This window comes from Cydia splendana, chromosome Z, assembly GCF_910591565.1.
Source record: "Cydia splendana chromosome Z, ilCydSple1.2, whole genome shotgun sequence".
In the NCBI taxonomy this organism is placed as follows: domain Eukaryota; kingdom Metazoa; phylum Arthropoda; class Insecta; order Lepidoptera; family Tortricidae; genus Cydia; species Cydia splendana.
This window is the reverse complement of record NC_085987.1, coordinates 30,596,300-30,613,763: the sequence shown is the minus strand read 5'-3', so window position 1 is coordinate 30,613,763 and position 17,464 is coordinate 30,596,300. Positions and strand designations below refer to the sequence as shown.

The window sequence follows — 17,464 nt, the reverse complement described above, 5'->3', positions numbered from 1 at the left end:
ATTCGAACTGAGATGCTGTTGAAGGTCATCATCTAATCCCTCACATGATAACCATCTCTGTAGCCTTACGCCTTACACACACTCGCACACACACACACACATACACACACACACATACAGCTGCAACATTTTTTCTTTCTTGGAATTCCATAATTTCCTTAATTATTAGTTTATTAGATTAGTTTCTTCTTAACCTTTTGCTTACAAATTGAAAACCCGGCTGCCACGTCACAGGCATAGCCTAGTGTGGGGCCACAGGATATATATATATATTGTCAACAAGGTTATTTCAAATAAATATTATTCTTATTCTTATATACAGGGTGGCCCATTTAGATCGGTCAGTATGGAAAAATCTGAACCTATAAGACATACGACGATCTCTTAGGAACCATGTCATCGATTTTAGTAATAAGAAAAACTGCATTCATACAATAAAAAAAAATATGTAAAATGTAGTGAAAAAAATGGTGGTCATTTCGAAAAATTACTAAAATAAAGTTAAGGATATGAAAACAATCCATTTTATTCATTTCAGACATGTTTCATAGTAACATTTACTGCTTAAGACCTACACAATCGATATCTAAATAGAAATAGTGTTCGTTTTATTTTTCAAAAAGTCCGGGTTCGATTCCCGAGCTGAGTACACATTTTTTTAAATGTATGAATGCAGTTTTTCTTGTTACTAAAATCGATGACATGGTTCCTAAGAAGAGATCGTCGTACGTCTTACCTTAGTTTCAGATTTTCCATAGTAATTGGCCACCAATTGAATTCTATTCACCTATAAACAGAATTCATTTTAGTATACGGTTTTAATAACTGGCCAGCTTTCAACTTTCAATCACTAGCCGCCTTATGCTAAAATGAATTCTGTTTATAGGTGAATAGACTTCATTTTTAGTTTAAGGCAGCCATGCAGTTACTAAAAGTGGCCAGTTACTGGCGAATTACCTAACACGATATAGTTTGAAAAAAAAATATTTTTTTACTTTCTCATTGACTACCCAAAAGTGGCTCCCATGTTTAAAATTCATTTGTTTACGTTACATGTCCACCTTTGGGTCACTAATCTAGATATGTGTAGCAAATTTCAACTTAATTGGTCCAATAGTTTCCGAGAAAACGGACAGACAGACGCACGAGGGATCCTATAAGGGTTCAGTTTTGTTTCCTTTGAGGTACGGAACCCTAAAAATGCCAGTCGTTTTCGTAAAAACTAATGCCTACGCCATGTCATGGGATTAGTTGCCAAGCGGAGCCCAGGCTCCCATATATGAGCCGTGGAAAAATTGCCGGGATAACGCGAGGAAGAAGAAGAAAATATTTTTAACTATTTATTCTCCCAGAACAACAATGAAAAGTGTCACATTATATTACTTCCGGCAACCAGAAAAAAATCATGCATTTAAGGGTTTAATACTTTTAACTAGCTGCTGAAGCCGGAGCGTGTAGTCCGCCATGCTCAAAAACCGCAGAGATTTCCGTACATTTCTTGGCCTATGAGCACGTGGTATACGTGATTTTTGTGCAAAACGACGCCGCCTTTCGTTATCTCCAGGGTCCCCTTCTCTTGTGGCATCTGGTTGTTCAGGTTTTTTAGTGTCCTTTATAGAATTATCTTTTAAGGTGTCATTTATTTCAATATTTAATTTATTGTCTTCTACGTCGTCTGGATCATATTTGGTGTAGTTTTGAAAAAGGGTTTTCACTATGTCAGTCGCAATGTGCATAGCGTAGTGCATTCTTTGACATGATGTTGCATTCTTTATCAGCTGTAATGAGGATAATGGCAATTCATTAAACCACTTAAATTATTAAAACAATAGGTACCTGAAAATTAGGTCAGGTAAGACTATGTACCTACTAATAATTAGGTTAATTAGTAAAAGCGAATCGCATAAAAGATGAACTGACCGTAGTTATGCAGAAAACGACCAACTCAATTTTTTTATCAATGCAGAAAGCGATCAAAGCTACTGAGTTAGGGTGTAAGTCACTTTGACAAAAATAAAAAGTTGGTCGCTTTCTACAGAACTACGGTCAACTGATGGTTTGGCCTTGGAAAAACTAGTTTGTCCTAAAATCTGGTTTAGCCGGTAACATATACATATACCTAAATTAATCACGCCGACAATGGTAAAATAAAAATTACAAAAATCGAAAAATGGAATCTTGAGCGTTGCGAGGGTTTCAAAGCACGAGGATTAAACAAAATTTGCCCCCGAGTGAAACACAAAATTTTTCACCACACCAACCCGAAGCAAATATTAAATGTAAGTAAAATATCAAATAAAATCAAATCCAAATGAATGTTATTAAATATTTATCATCCAAAATCATCATTTAAAAAATAATTCTACCAGCAAACATAATATAAGAAAACAACTCAAAATTTGCATTTGCATACATACAAGCATGGTCGAATATTGAATGAAAAATAGCCACGCTAATTTCAGGTAAAGCGTTTTGACAATCATCGAAAGCAGTACAGTCTTGTCATCACATACATCTATCTCACGTTTTGCCCTTCAACCATTTGACAGGGGCTCCTCGGTCAACTTATTACTACAAACTATTTCTTTAAGCAGAATCGTCAAAACGAATGTGACACATAGCGAAAGCTAACTGAAGCCGAATTTAGAGCCAATTGTCAAGGCACGTTGTGGTCTCAGTAACAGGCGTTTGCTTTTCAAAGCAGAGACCGCGGGTTCAAATCTCAGTCGCACGCACCTAGAGATTATAGCTTTTTTTTTTGGGTTTCATTTCTATTATCTGCTATTATTAATTTGTGTCTTCTGGTTTTATGTTAATTTCGCATTAGTTTATATAATTTTTGAAGATATGTCACATGTAGCAGGACGTTGTAGGTTTGAACCCGCAGTGGTGTTCCTTAGATTACTCCTGTGCGGAATGCCATTTGATGTTTACTGCTAGGTTATAGTAACAATAAGTTCAAAGATATATATAACTCCGTATACTCTATCTTCTCTGCTAAGTTGTAAAAACAAAATTCGTCATTCCTATGGCCAACAGTTAGCATTACGTGTATATGCATGGCAGTGATGTTTTTATCGCATACATCTATAGAAGAGGAGGCACCGTTCTTGCGGATCATGAGTCCAAACAACAAAATAAAGAGAGGAGTTATAGTTGGATATGTTTAACACCTTTACTGCCCGTGCTCCTCACGCGGGGCCACGGCTAGCCTCTATTACAAAGCCATAAGGTTTACATGTCAGATTGGGACAGTGAACGTGTTACGTTTCAATTCAATTATTTTCTCCTTCGTTCTTTGATCGATTCGGAGCATCGTATTTTAGTACTATACAGGTGGCCCATTTCGATCGGTCAGTAGTGGAAAATCTAAAACTATAAGACATACACCGATCTCTTCTTAGGAACTATATGTCATCGATTTTAGTAACAAGAAAAACTGCATTCATACATTTAAAAAAATGTATGCAAAAAGGTATTGAAAAAAATGGTGGTCTTTTCGAATACTTACTAGAATAAATTAAAGGATATGAAAACAATGCATTTTATTCATTTCAGACATCATGTTTCATAGTAACATTTACTGCTTAAGACCTACACAATCGATACCTATCTAAATAGAAATAGTCTTGGTTTTATTTTTCAAAACGTTCGGGGTTCGATTCCCAAGCTGAGTACCTACACATTTTTTTAAATGTATGAATGCAGTTTTTCTTGTTACTAAAATCGATGACATGGTTCCTAAGAAGAGATCGGTGTATGTATATCTTATAGTTTCAGATTTTCCCATACTGACCGATCTAAATGGGCCACTCTGTATAGTATATTTTAGTACAATAAGCGGGCTAAATAAATATATTAACATATATATGCTCTAAGGTTTGGAAGAACGGCCGCCTATGACAGTTAAAATAAAAAACCGATCATTCTCGTAGAACCTACTTATTTATTGTCTAAATACTTCTTTAAGAAAGGAGGTGTCAATTCGTAGCTGCTACAGTATTTTTTTTAAAGTTAAACAAATCAAATGTTGATGCTTAGTTACCATTGAAATAACAACTGCTTAGCAATTGGTGGCACCCTGGCTGCTGACGTACGTGATTGGCAGTGCGTGTAGGTATTAATGACAGCAGCTTGAATTTGAGTGCTTAGTTACCACTGACTTTCTAACCGTTATTGTCATTGTGATTAAATAAGGGTGTATGTGTTAAAGAAAAACTCAGAAGTTAAGATATATGCGAAGAACTGAAAGCCTACGTGAAAATGACAACTTAGATGTCCTTATTTTTGTGACGATTGAAGTATATATGTTTTCTTGGACACCTTGCCCGCTCAGGTATATCTACTGCTGCTGACTGGACAAGACAGGTTACAGTAAAAAGTGCTACTCTTTATTTTTTATAAATATAAGTATTAAATTTAAATAATAAATAATGACTTGGCCTCGATAAACATTGTTTTAGTGTATCTAGATACATTTTTTTTTTCATATGAAAAAGAGCAAATAAACATACATTCAATTCAAAAACTCGATGACAGGTTAAGATGCCACTATTTTGAGAATCACTCAGTAAGCCTTTCCGAGCTGGTGTGGTGAAAATAAATATATTATATAAGGTGCTAACAAATTAGTCACGGATATTTTAAGAGATAATACATTACATAAAAACAATTAACTTTTAACTGTAATTAAGGAACCTTTGTATATCATTTTTATTGTTTCCATTTACCGAACAAAAAAAAATATTATAATTAATTTTTAAGTCAAGATGTTTAACACTGTCTGTCATGTCACGTCACGTCAAGTCTAAAGAAGTTCTAGAATGTCTAAAGAGGTCTCATTTAATTATCTTATTAACAGGGTGTTTAAACGTAGCAAATTTGTTTCCTAGTTTTCTCTAAAAAAACATAGCAAAACCAATGATGTTTCATACTTAAATGTACTCCGAGAACCGAGTACTATCAGCTGTAAAAATATCCGTGACTAATTTGTTAGCACCTTATATATTACAGAAGGGCTAAGATGGCCGGCTCCTTATCATTTGTCATCATAGACCGTGGGCCAGGAGCAAATATCGTCAGTCATCGCCTCCCGCTTGATACTTTGTCAGATGATAGTTTAGATGCTATCATGAATTAAAAAAAATAGTCAGGCGGTTGTATCGATGTGGAAATACCGTCAGTTGATCATGTCCGCAAATCCATAAGGCGTGTATTGAAATGCCTGATGAAATCCTACATGCAAAGTTTCATGATTTAGTTATTACTATAATAAAAAGGTATAGCGCTTATTTTTACATGTTTATGCAAGTGGCTGACGGTCTTTTCACCGCTATACAACCGGCTGACGGTTTTTTATTTATAATCTAGAACATCTAAACTAGAAGATCAAACGGGAGGCGATGACAAAATTTATTTTATATTTTTACATGTTTTGGTGGCTGCCATTCCTGAACCCACCAACGGAGCGCCAGCTGACGTCCATGAGGGATCATCATACATAGCCGTTAACCAATATACGAGTTATCACCCGGGAGGCGAGTGGTCATGGAAATCTGTTCGTGGCTCGCGGTCTAACTAAGTGCGCGTGCAAGTCAGTTGAATGTTTAAATTGTTTTTCATATCTCATGGCTCCTCTACACGTTGGACCAACGTCGGCCAATCCAAGGGACGCATTTATGCGTTACAGGGAGCAAGTGATATTGCTATCTTATTCTACCGCATAGCTGCGTCCCTTGGATTGGCCGACGTTGGCGCATCGTGTAGAGGAGCCACCATGCTATGAATGTGGGTCGTTGTTGTTCTAAAAGGTGCGCAGGAACAGGAACGTATGTTTATGCTCTAGCGCAGAAAAGTGGTGTACTCCTCTGCGTCCCCGTCCCACGAACAACTGGGTGAAAACAAAATGAAAAAATAGTGTCTTTTTCCTCACCTGGAACAATTGGTAATTGTTTAATTCTACTAATTCCACGTTGATCCTTCTTTCTATAAAAAATTATGTAAGTAAATTGTTAAAAACAAATTATTCTTGATTTCTTTCGTTCAATTCTATTTACTCGATTTCATAAGGCGGGAACCAAAAGGAATACACCAAAAATATTTTTTAAACCTTAAGCCCCCTCCAGGCTATGCGCGTGAATCGCGGGCGAAGCCGCGAACGCGAGTGAGGAGTCGATTTCGCTGTCTGCGAAAATCGACGCCACACTCGAGTTCGCGGCTTTGCGCCGCGATTCGCGCACGAGTGTGGAGGGGGCTTTACACTTGCGTAAATGAGCAAAGGCAGAATCTTATACAGCCACAGTTAAACGTTTGTACGATATTATAGACAGTCAAGCAAATCTTGTCAGTAGAAAAAGGCGCGAAATTCAAATTTTCTATGAGACGATATCCCTTCGCGCCTACATTTTTCAAATTTGCCGCCTTTTTCTACTGACAAGATCTGCTTGACCAAGTATAAATTGGTTTTAAAATTATTTAGCACTAAATTCATGAAAATAAAATAAGACACAAGATAAAAATGTCTGATATTATCAATTAAATTATTATTTAATATTTAAAATACTTTTATTATGTTATTACGTGGTGCGGCGAACCAAGGTCGCGGTGCGGTCCGGCAGTCTGTTGCGGCTTTTAGAACGAAAAAGTATAAAATTAAAAAGTAAGAGGCAATCCCTAGTGACGGAAGTAGTCACCCAATGTATGGGACGTGCAAATTTTGGTATCGGATGAATTCACTTGGCACAGATGTAGTATACCTACGTAATGCTAAGCCAATACAGGGGGCCGATTTTTGAAATTCGTGCGCTCGATTTCTCCATTCGAAAATCAGCGGAATACAGTGAAATGCTAATTTTTGAAATACGAGCGATAGAAATTGGGAATCGAGTGGTAATGACCATTCGTTTTCAATTCTATTAGTAGAATTTAAATGCCGGGTACTGACAATATTATTGAACGAAATACACGAAATCGAGCGGTCGAAATTCAAAAATCGCCCCCCTGCCCGGTAGCCATCTGCCACCCCCTGGTGGGTAGGGACTAGGCACTGGGGGGCATCCAAAGTTACACATATCATATCGGCTTCTATTTACCTACCACCTAGAGTTTGGTATCATTTCCAGATAAATTGGGCATGAGGAATTCTTTTTTGATACATTTAATGTACAGTTTAATAGAAAAAAATTAAAATATTGACGCTCAAATCAAAATCGGTTTGCTATTTTTTTATTTAACTATTAGTCTTATCAGCCGAAACTACTAATGCTAGAAAGTTGAAATTTACACACCAGGTTACATTTATAATGTGTACAATATATAAGAAGCGATTTTGAAAAATTCAACCCCTAAGGGGGTTAAAAGGGGATGAAAGTTTGTATGGGGTTCATGTTTTATTTTAAGCTAGGAATTTCAAACTTTGTTAAAAAATATATTATTGAAATACAAGACAACTAATTTCAGCGTTTTTGAAAATGCGTCCCCTAAGGTGGCGAAATAGGGGTTGAAAATTTGTATGGAGATCAAAATTTTTTACGAGTGTATGCATATATTATTAGAGTACAAGAAAAGTAATATCAACGTTTTTAAAAATTCATCCTCTAACGGGGTTAAAAAGGAGTTAAAAGCTTGAATCCATTACAAATTACTTCTGCCTACCTGCCAGGGGGTGGCGGATGTCTACCGGGCTCAATTAGCTTAGCTTTACGTATATTACATCTGTGCTAAGTGAATTCATCCGATACCAAAATCATGGCCGTAGGTCTATTAGGTACTTCAATTACTGATTTTGCGAAATTGTCTTGTCTTGTTTGGTTTCCTCGCATTCGATATGAAAAGTAGAGTGTTTAACTCGGGCTTTCAACCCTTTCAACAATCTACTATTAAATTAATAAACGTTTATGATTAATGACCGTGACTGTTTCTTAACCATTCTTTGCATGGTGATGGAAATTTCCATCATAACATTGTCCTATGAAATAAAGGTGCTTTCGGAGGTGATTGATATTAATTTTTAAGACTGTCAACTTTCAACACTAATCCATTTTCTGTTTTTTTTACGCATTATTTTAATTTATAAAAATTACATTTGTTTTACGACGATATATGTCGGAAAACTTGGAAACACCCAGAAGTTGATGATTTTTAGTAAGATGTGATTTTGGGCCTTTTTTTCGGGGTTTGTAATTGTTTTATATTTAAACACTTAATTATAGGTACATATTATCACAAATAGTGTACCTTTCTGATTTTTTATGTACCTATCTCTTAATGAAAATTATATATTACCAATATAAATTAGCCTTTTCAATTTCTAACACTGATTTCGCAGTAAAAATTGATGTTATAATTTTTTTATTATTTTTCCCAGAATCAGTAAACAATTATACGTGACCAATAAGGTGCTAACAAATTAGTCACGGATATTTTTACAGCTGATAGTACTCGGTTCTCGGAGTACGTTTAAGTATGAAACATCATTGGTTTTGTTATGTTTTTTTGGAGAAAACTAGGAAATAAATTTGCTACGTTAAAACACCCTGTTAATAAGATAATTAAATGAGACCTCTTTAGACATTCTAGAACCTCTTTAAACTTGACGTGACGTGACATGACAGACAGTGTTAAGCATCTTGACAAGTACATAATAAGGGTGATTATTTAAAAAAATATTATATAGGTATTTTTTTTTGTGTTAAATGATCACAAAAAAATGATATACAAAGGTTCCTTAATTACAGTTAAAATTTAATTGTTTTAATGTAATGTATTATCTCTTAAAATATCCGTGACTAATTTGTTAGCACCTTATATATTCATTTCGGGCAAAAATAAAATAAAACAGGACAAGTGCGAGTCGGACTCGCCCACCAAGGGTTCCGTACTTTTTAGTATTTGTTGTTATAGCGGCAACAGAAATACATCATCTGTGAAAATTTCAACTGCCTAGCTATCACGGTTCATGAGATACAGCCTGATGACAGACGGACGGACGGACAGCGGAGTCTTAGTAGGGTTATTCCCACTAGTTACCACCAAGTTGTTACCAGTGGTAACTACTGGGAATTTTTTTCCCACCTTTTACCACTGGTAACTACTGGGAATAAAAATTCCCAGTAGTTACCACCAACTCGGTTTAGTGGTAACTACTGGGAATTTTTATTCCCAGTAGTTACCACCAAAATTTTGTTAGAGTTAAATACTAATAAAAACACTATAAATAGTGTAGTATAAATATATAGAGTAATTTAATAAATAACTATAAGTCGATTAGTGTTTTAGTAAACTCCCTTAAAAGTGACCAAAAATATTGAAACAGTTTACCCGGTACTAGTACAAAAACTATGATATATGTACTTAAGGATAAATTTAATAATCCATTTAGATGATTTTTTAAGTGATTTTATTAGGTAATTCAAAATAACTCTATTTATACTATTCATACCTACTGTTTTTATTAGTATTTAACTCTAACAAAGTTTTGGTGGTAACTACTGGGAATAAAAATTCCCAGTAGTTACCACTAAACCGAGTTGGTGGTAACTACTGGGAATTTTTATTCCCAGTAGTTACCAGTGGTAAAAGGTGGGAAAAAAATTCCCAGTAGTTACCACTGGTAAAAACTAGGTGGTAACTAGTGGGAATAACCCTCTTAGTAATAGGGTCCCGTTTTTACCCTTTGGGTACGGAACCCTCAAAATCATGCAAAGGGTTAAATCCAAATTGTTTATCCCGAAATCAAGCAATGTTACTATCGCATAGTACGTTACTAGCCGGTATCCGGCCGGATATTAAAATAATGGCCGGATAGGCCGGATACCGGATAGTAACCGAATATCCGGTGCATCTCTATTTTAAACACAGAATAAAGATAGGTGGTTCTTATGCTACTTACGTAGTTACTTTCTGATGCACAATCTTTTCAAAAAATATTTTTAACAATTTTTTTGAACGGCTGTCGTACTATGACTTCCGAGTTCAAAACACGAAATGACTTGTTTAGGCGGATTGCTCTGAAGTTGGTTGTCACAGCGCCATCTGTTTTAGAGTGAGGGAACTAACGCGCATAACTGCTTAAGGGGCTACCCGAGGTTTTCATCGATTTTTGACAAGTTGTGAATCGTATCGTAGGTATCTCCTTTTTTTGCACTACAGTCTCTACAGATAGAATTATAAGACAAACGGTTATCGGTTTTTTTCAATCTTTTATCTCCGGTTTTGTCCACAGTATTTTGAAAAAAATGAATACATACCTATTTTTTTATGAATTTTTAAAACATTGTCTAAAAAAACACTTTTTTCGTATGCAGTTTGCAGTGAAGGATCTTACATGAACGAAATCTACATATTTGGGTTCGTCTTTCGGCCCGATTCTGACTTTAAGATACGTCAGGTAACTATTCTAAATTAATAAAAATAAAACATTCCTAAACCTAAACTACAATAAAAAATCACCCCTCGGCAAGGTCCCGTAGACGCTGGCAGCATTACCACGCTGAATTGCAATGCTTATGCGGTGTGTGAGGAAGCTGCCAGCCCTACGGTCCCCAGTCACATCCACCAGCTTCTTTGATATCGCTCCGAAAAATTTCAGGGCACTGGGACCCCATGGGCCGAGTGTTTCCACACCAAAAGGGGTAAAGATATATTCTTGGCCGATGCGGCTGTACTTAGCCCTTTTTCTTCGCTCAGCCGCATCCGCAGCTGCACCCGGTGAGACGGAGGTGCCATGAAGATGGGACGGGGCCAGTGTATCGACGCATGTAGCGTCCCACACCAACACCCGGCCCATCTACCATGGAATCAATGACATGCCGTCCGGCCTCTTACCATCGTCCCTGAGGACGCCGGAGGGCTCCAGCAAAGCCGGCACGTTAGCGCTGAGGAGCGCGCGTCGCAAAATGTCGTTGAGGGACGAGTGCCTGGAAAAACGCCCAGCACTCTTCTGGCACGAAAGTCCGTGGTGGCCGCGAACATCGACATCGGCACCACAAGGGCACCGATGAGGAGCACAAACACGGACACCCAGCCGCAAACAGGTTGCCACGCGCATGGTGTTGGGTTCCAAAAAGGTACCGGTGTGCACCGAAGGAAAAGCGTGCAACCAGGCCCCGGCCTCTTTGGTCCCCACCGCCAAGAGTCTGGCACGTTCTGAACCAGTGCTGCGGCTAAGAAGGTCGTCGTATATAATTTTGGACTGGACGTCATCCCAGGCCCTCTGTGATTCCCGATTCTCGGGAAATTCTTTGCCCGGGCAGGCAATAGACCAGGCGTTCTTGTCATCCGCCAAGCCAACAGTCTCATAGTTTGATGGGAAATCCCGTAGTATCTTACCTATGAGAGCTGCTGTGCTATAAACAGAAGACAAAAACGCCGGTGCGGAGACGCACGAAATCTCGCGTACCCCTAGCCCACCGTATCGAATTGGAAGAGACGCTTGGGTCCACGATTCATCGGCCAACTGTAAATTCAAAACTGATTCCAAATTTGCTTTAACCATGTTATCAACTAGTGTTAGTAAACTTTGGAATTTTGTAAAAGGACAGCAGCGGAGCACATACGTCAATTTGGGTACAAAGAGACAGAACCTCATGATGGTAATTGCGAAATGAGGGCTAATCTCAAGAAGATGACTCTCGTACCTTTGAAATTTAAGGATGGTATCCGAAATAAATCCCTGAAAAGAAACTTCAAAAATTGGCGACCCCAGGTAATAGATCTAGAAACGATATGGATTAGATATGTCAGTGTCAAACAAGTGTCAAAATTGACGTTTCTTCAAACAAAAACGTCACTTTTGACACTTGTTTGACAATTTGACGTATCTCATTGTTCGAATACGGCTGTTTGACGTCTCGAAAAACGTGTCCAGGGTTTTAATTTTAAACTAATTAGACACAAAAGTTATGGCCAGAAAACCAGTTTTTAGCCTAAAATTGTTCAACTTTGATGCCAAATATCTCAAAGACAATGAACTTTGCAGTAAATATGGGATACTATATTGCTTAAAGCTGTTGCTGTTAATATAAGCTACAAAAACATTAGAAAACTAAGGGATTTAGATCAAAGGTGATTGGCGTGGGGTGGCCCCTTAACCGACTGGACTCCAAAGCGGCATGGCATACGCCTTCAAATTCGAAAGTTACAACGTGTTGACTGACTTGCCTTGTAGACGGTCTTGCCCACAGTGACCTTACCTGCTATTGTAATTCTTACCTCGGCACGGGATAATTTTCCCTTGAATAAATTGCAACGACGGATCAAATGCATCTGCTGTGCATATATTTTGCGTATCGTGAAAGCATATGTTCCCATCGAGAAGGCAGCATGTCTCTTATACCTGCTTTTCACATACACGAATGAGTCATAATTATTCAGCATACTGAAGTAAATACTCTTTTCCAAATCAAACAGCGTGTCTTTATCCCAATTCATGACTTCCGGAGTCTAAAGAAGTACAACACGTGTAGTTTGTTAATAAAAGTAGGTAAAATTATGTATCTAGGTATTAAGTATATAACTAGTACTACTAGTAGTTCGCCCCGGACTGAGAACTCACGGTTCGCTAAAAAACTATAGACCAAGATAGCTCTGCAGTGATTTTGATAGCACGGACTGTGCAAGTGCTATTTTGAACGTCTAACTTCTATGGTATGAAATTATGAAGTTTAAAATAACACTTGCACAGTCAGGACACTCAGGACCCCTATTCGACAAGCGATAATTGACGTATCGTGTTGATCTCCCTTTGACGTGGATAAAAATCATGACTTGTCGAATTGCTACAATCACCACGCATCATGTCCACACCTAGAGGTAGGGCGGTTTTCGTGAAATGGTTTTTTGGTTCCTCTACAGCTACACGATGGGCCACCATGATGAGCCAACGTGTAGATAGGGTAGTGGTGTCGGATGGCTTATGGCGCGGCGAATGGCGATGGGATGGCCGCGGTGTCGGTTTTTCGTCCGCACATCAAAGGTAGTGGGCCAGCGATGGCGGTACGCATCTACACGTGGCCCAATCCACAGTGGGTGCTCGAACGCGGTCGAGTGTAAACGTTTGTGCTCAGTATCAATTTACGGTTTTTTTTATTAAAAATGACGAGTACGTGACCTCATTATGGAAGTACAGCTTGGCAAAAAAGAGTAGAAATTAAAAAGTGGCAACGCTGTTAGTGTCGTCCCGTTTTCTTATATTAATTGGTTTGAAGGGGACGACACTACCCAAGGGCTTGTGCACAAATCACGCGAGGTTCGATAGGGGGGGTGGGGGTCACGAAAAAAATCACTACAGATCACGTTGGGGGAGGGGAGGTATAAGGAGACCTCACGTGTATTTTTCTACAGTGAACGAAACTAAGAAACAATACTTTCCACGTGAGAAGATACTTTTTCTCGGTTTCGTTAAACATACATTTTCACTCCGCATTTCAAAATAGCGAGTCTAAGTATTTTATAAAGTTTTGGAGCGCGTGGCCTTGACCGGTCGGATAGAAAAATTTCAAAAAAATACACGTGACGTTATGTGGGGGAGGGGGGTTGCCAAAAACCTCAAGAAATATCACCAAGGGGGAGGGAGGGGTCAAAACGTAGCCGAAAACACCTCGCGTGATTTGTGCACAACCCCCAACAATCAAAATATCCTTATAAAATTAAATCTATAAGGGCTAAACACTCATAGTTGTTTTAAAATAGCATTCATTATGTCAAGGTACCTTTTAACGGCTCATTACAAGAAGATTTGGCTAATATTACCTTTATTAGGGCGAGCGAAGCGAGTCCTTCACTATTCGACAATCTATGCATTCTTGTGGTACACTTTACGGAAAAACTACTGCACTGTTAGGTTTGAGATTTAACATAGTAATTCAAATTCATGTCTAGATGTGTTATCAAACATAAAAATATCATTTTATAAACCTAAAAAAATAAAATAAAGGAATAACACTTTGTTGCTAATGTTAAGTAATTATTTGTTTTTCTGATAGATGGCGTTAGTAGTAAAAAAAATGGACATTCTTACACAAATTGTAAAGCCCCACAGTAAGCTCAAGAAGGCTTGTGTTGTGGGTACTCAAACAACGTTACCTAATGTGGTGTTTTCAATTTCAATATTGTCGATGGCGCTTACGCCATTAACAACGATGAATACAAGAGTGGGTTAAAATTTTGGATTCTGACCCACCGCGCTTCGCTCGGATTGATTCACAATTTAGCAATTAAACGTTTCTGTGAATACTGGAACGGAACATTCGATAGAAATTCAGGATCTGGTTTTAGCTGGCAGAAGAATAAAATAATGAGAATTATATGAAGCCATAAGCATCTCAACTGAGTGAGTTCTTCACATTTTTCATAAGGCTTGGTTTCATAAAAAGTACACAACATTCCTCAACTCATTTGTTTTCAGGTCGAACCAAGTTACTTATCAAACCGCCCTAGTAGCACCCAAGATAGAGCTGATGCTGAACCCTGGCAGTACCTACTGGAGCTCGGATTTAGTGCAACATAGACTTACGCTGTTTTGGACATCCGACTCGTAATGATGATCACTTGTTAGAGCAGTACCCAAGATACCTGATGCTGAATCCTGGGAGTACCTTGTGGAGCTCAGGTTTTATACAACATAGGCACACGCTGTTTTGGTCATCCGACTCGTCTTGATGAGTACTTAGGAAAGTAGTACCCAAGATAGAGCTGATGCTGAACCCTGGCTGTACCTAGTGGAACTCAGGTTTGGTGGAACATAGGCACATGCTGTTTTAGTCATTCGACACGTCTTGATGAGCACTTGGGAGAGCAGTACCCAAGATAGAGCTGATGCTGAACCCTGGCTGTACCTAGTGGAACTCTGGTTTGGTGCAATGTAAGCACACGCTGTTTTGGTCATCCGACACGTCTTAATGAGCACTTGGAAGAGCAGTTTCCACGATAGAGCTGATGCTGAACCCTGGCTGTACCTAGTGGTTCTCAAGTTTGGTGCAACATAGACATACGCTGTTTTAGACATCTGACTCATCATGATGATCTCTTGGTACAGCAGTACCCAATATAGAGCCGATGCTGAACCCTGGCTGTACCTAGTGGTACTCAGGTTTGGTGCAACATAGACATACGCTGTTTTAGACATCCGACTCGTCATGATGATCTCTTGGTACAGCAGTACCCAAGATAGAGCTGGGTCTTTGGTCATCCGACTCATCTTGATGAGCACTTAGGAGAGTAGTACCTAAGATAGAGCTGATGCTGAACCTTGGCAGTACCTATTGGAAATCAAGTTTGTTGCAACATAGGCAAACGCTGTTTTGGTCGTTTCACTCGTCCTGATGAGCACTTAGGAGAGCAAATTATATGTGTGTTTATATGCGGAGCAGCGTGATTACCGCCAGTAGGTGTCCAGACGGGATAGTTTTTCGCTCAATTGTGTGGTGTGGACGCAAAAATAAATTCAAGGACATTGGCTCGCTGACCCAAATTATGTAGGAAAGCCAGTTGGCTTCCTTACAAAAAGTACTGGGCGACCGTGTAGGATGTAATAAGCGCTTATGAAATTGTATATTACGTGTGGATGATATTGGCAATTTGATTTTGTCGTCTGGACAAGTTTTTAATGGACAAAGTAAAACGCCTGTAACAGACAGCCGTACCGGACAGCGACCGGGGTCCGTTTAGTATATTTATTTCTTGTTCTCATTTATAGCATTACGTACCCACTCGATCGAACATGGAACAAGCGTCGGACTGAGCCTCTACCATCAGTTTTAACATTGACATAACGCTCACGTCTACGTAATTTACTTTCTGTACATCTCGCTTCCACTATTGCTCGCATATGCGAGTACGAGCGAGATGCATAGAAAGTAAGTTACTTAAACGTGAGCGTTATGTCAATGTCAAAACTGGTGGTAGCCGTACTGGATCAAAGTCGCGGTCCGGTACGTTTAGGTAGAAAAACTCCGCGAGCCCTTACAAAGCTCTGCTTTTTGCTAGTTCTTATAATTTGGCCATGTACACGTTAATAAATCCAATTAATATGGCTACAATAAGGGTTCAAAATGTTTTGTTCTTATAGAGGCTTCATTATAAGAAGATTTGGCTAATATTACCTTTATTCTTATAATTTGGCCATGTACACGTTAATAAATCCAATTAATATGGCTACAATAAGGGTTCAAAATGTTTTGTTCTTATAGAGGCTAGTTACATTGCTTTTTAGCTGTATAATATTCAAAGCAGTGTAAAGGCGCTTAATTTGGCCATTTATTCTTATAAAAGTAATGCACAAGATAACTATGACGCTTTTTGACTCATAGGAGCATGTTATTAGATGTCTATCCGGCAAAAAAAAAAATAGCATTTTATATGGTTCTTACAAGAATTAAAGCAATCCATATTCACTGATATAATAATTATAAAGGCATTATTCTCTAAAGTGTTGTATTAAAAGGTTTTACATAACTAGATTCGCCACTACGAAATGAACAATCTGATACCAAATTATCAGCCAGTGGTTCCGTAGAGGATCATTTTATGGAACATGAGTATTTTGTTTCTCTTTACAATTTTGACAGAAAAAGAAAGTTAATTAAATATATAAATATATTAGGGACATTTTACACATATTGACCTAACCCCAAACTAAGCATAGCTTGTACTATGGGTACTAGGCGACGATATAAACATACTTATATAGATAAATACATACTTATATACATAGAAAACAACCATGACTCAAAAATAAATATCTGTCTTCTTCACACATATAACTGCCCTTAGCGGGATTCGAACCCAGGACCATCGGCTTCGCATGCAGGGTCACTACCAACTAGGCCAGACCGGTCGTCTTGCTGCAAAACTTTCATGTATTCACGACCAATCACAACGTGTAATGGTAAATTTGGATGAGTCCGGATGTCAACAATTATAACATTTATTTTTTAGTATAAAATGAGTCCAGTTCCATGGCCATCTCATGTTATGTAAATTGAGATCTTTTGATTTTAAAAATTTGACAACATTCGCGAATACTACCATTGTATAATCTGCGGACAAGCAAAATTTATATGAGTAAATAGATAGGCACGGGATTTCACTTGTGAGAAAGGAACCCTAACTATATATATATGTCGATTAACGATGGTCTCAAAGGCGGTAGGCGCGTGGGGTAGTATCTCGATGTATTACTTCACAGCTAAACCAGTATGCTACCATGCTACCAGTGCATGAAATAAACCTTAGGACTCGTTAACCATACTAGTGCCTACTATACTTCAGTACTAAATGTTTAAAAGAACTAATTGCTATGTTTAACTCAAGGGAGCGATATGAAAGTAAAAAGAAACCGTTTAAATCTTTATTCAAGTCAAACTAGGCCGGCTCCAACCCTACGCCTCTAACATGAGAAGATTTAGCCCTATATGGGACCGGCAACAAACTCAGAGGGACAAATCTTTTCAAAACAAGTTAAAAC

At 38.2% G+C, this 17,464-nt stretch overlaps 1 protein-coding gene across 1 annotated transcript in view; it reads right to left on the bottom strand.

Moving 5' to 3' along the window:
• Window positions 1-1,350: 1,350 nt before the first annotated feature.
• LOC134804878 (uncharacterized) overlaps window positions 1,351-17,464 on the bottom strand; it is a 34,460-nt gene continuing 18,346 nt past the window's right edge. Inside the window, exons 3-4 of the mRNA XM_063778185.1 lie at window positions 12,211-12,441; window positions 1,351-1,778 (exon numbers count right to left, since the gene is read on the bottom strand). Coding sequence (XP_063634255.1) covers window positions 1,404-1,778; window positions 12,211-12,441 — 606 coding nt within the window. The 3' untranslated portion in view covers window positions 1,351-1,403. The remainder of the gene's footprint in view (window positions 1,779-12,210; window positions 12,442-17,464) is intronic.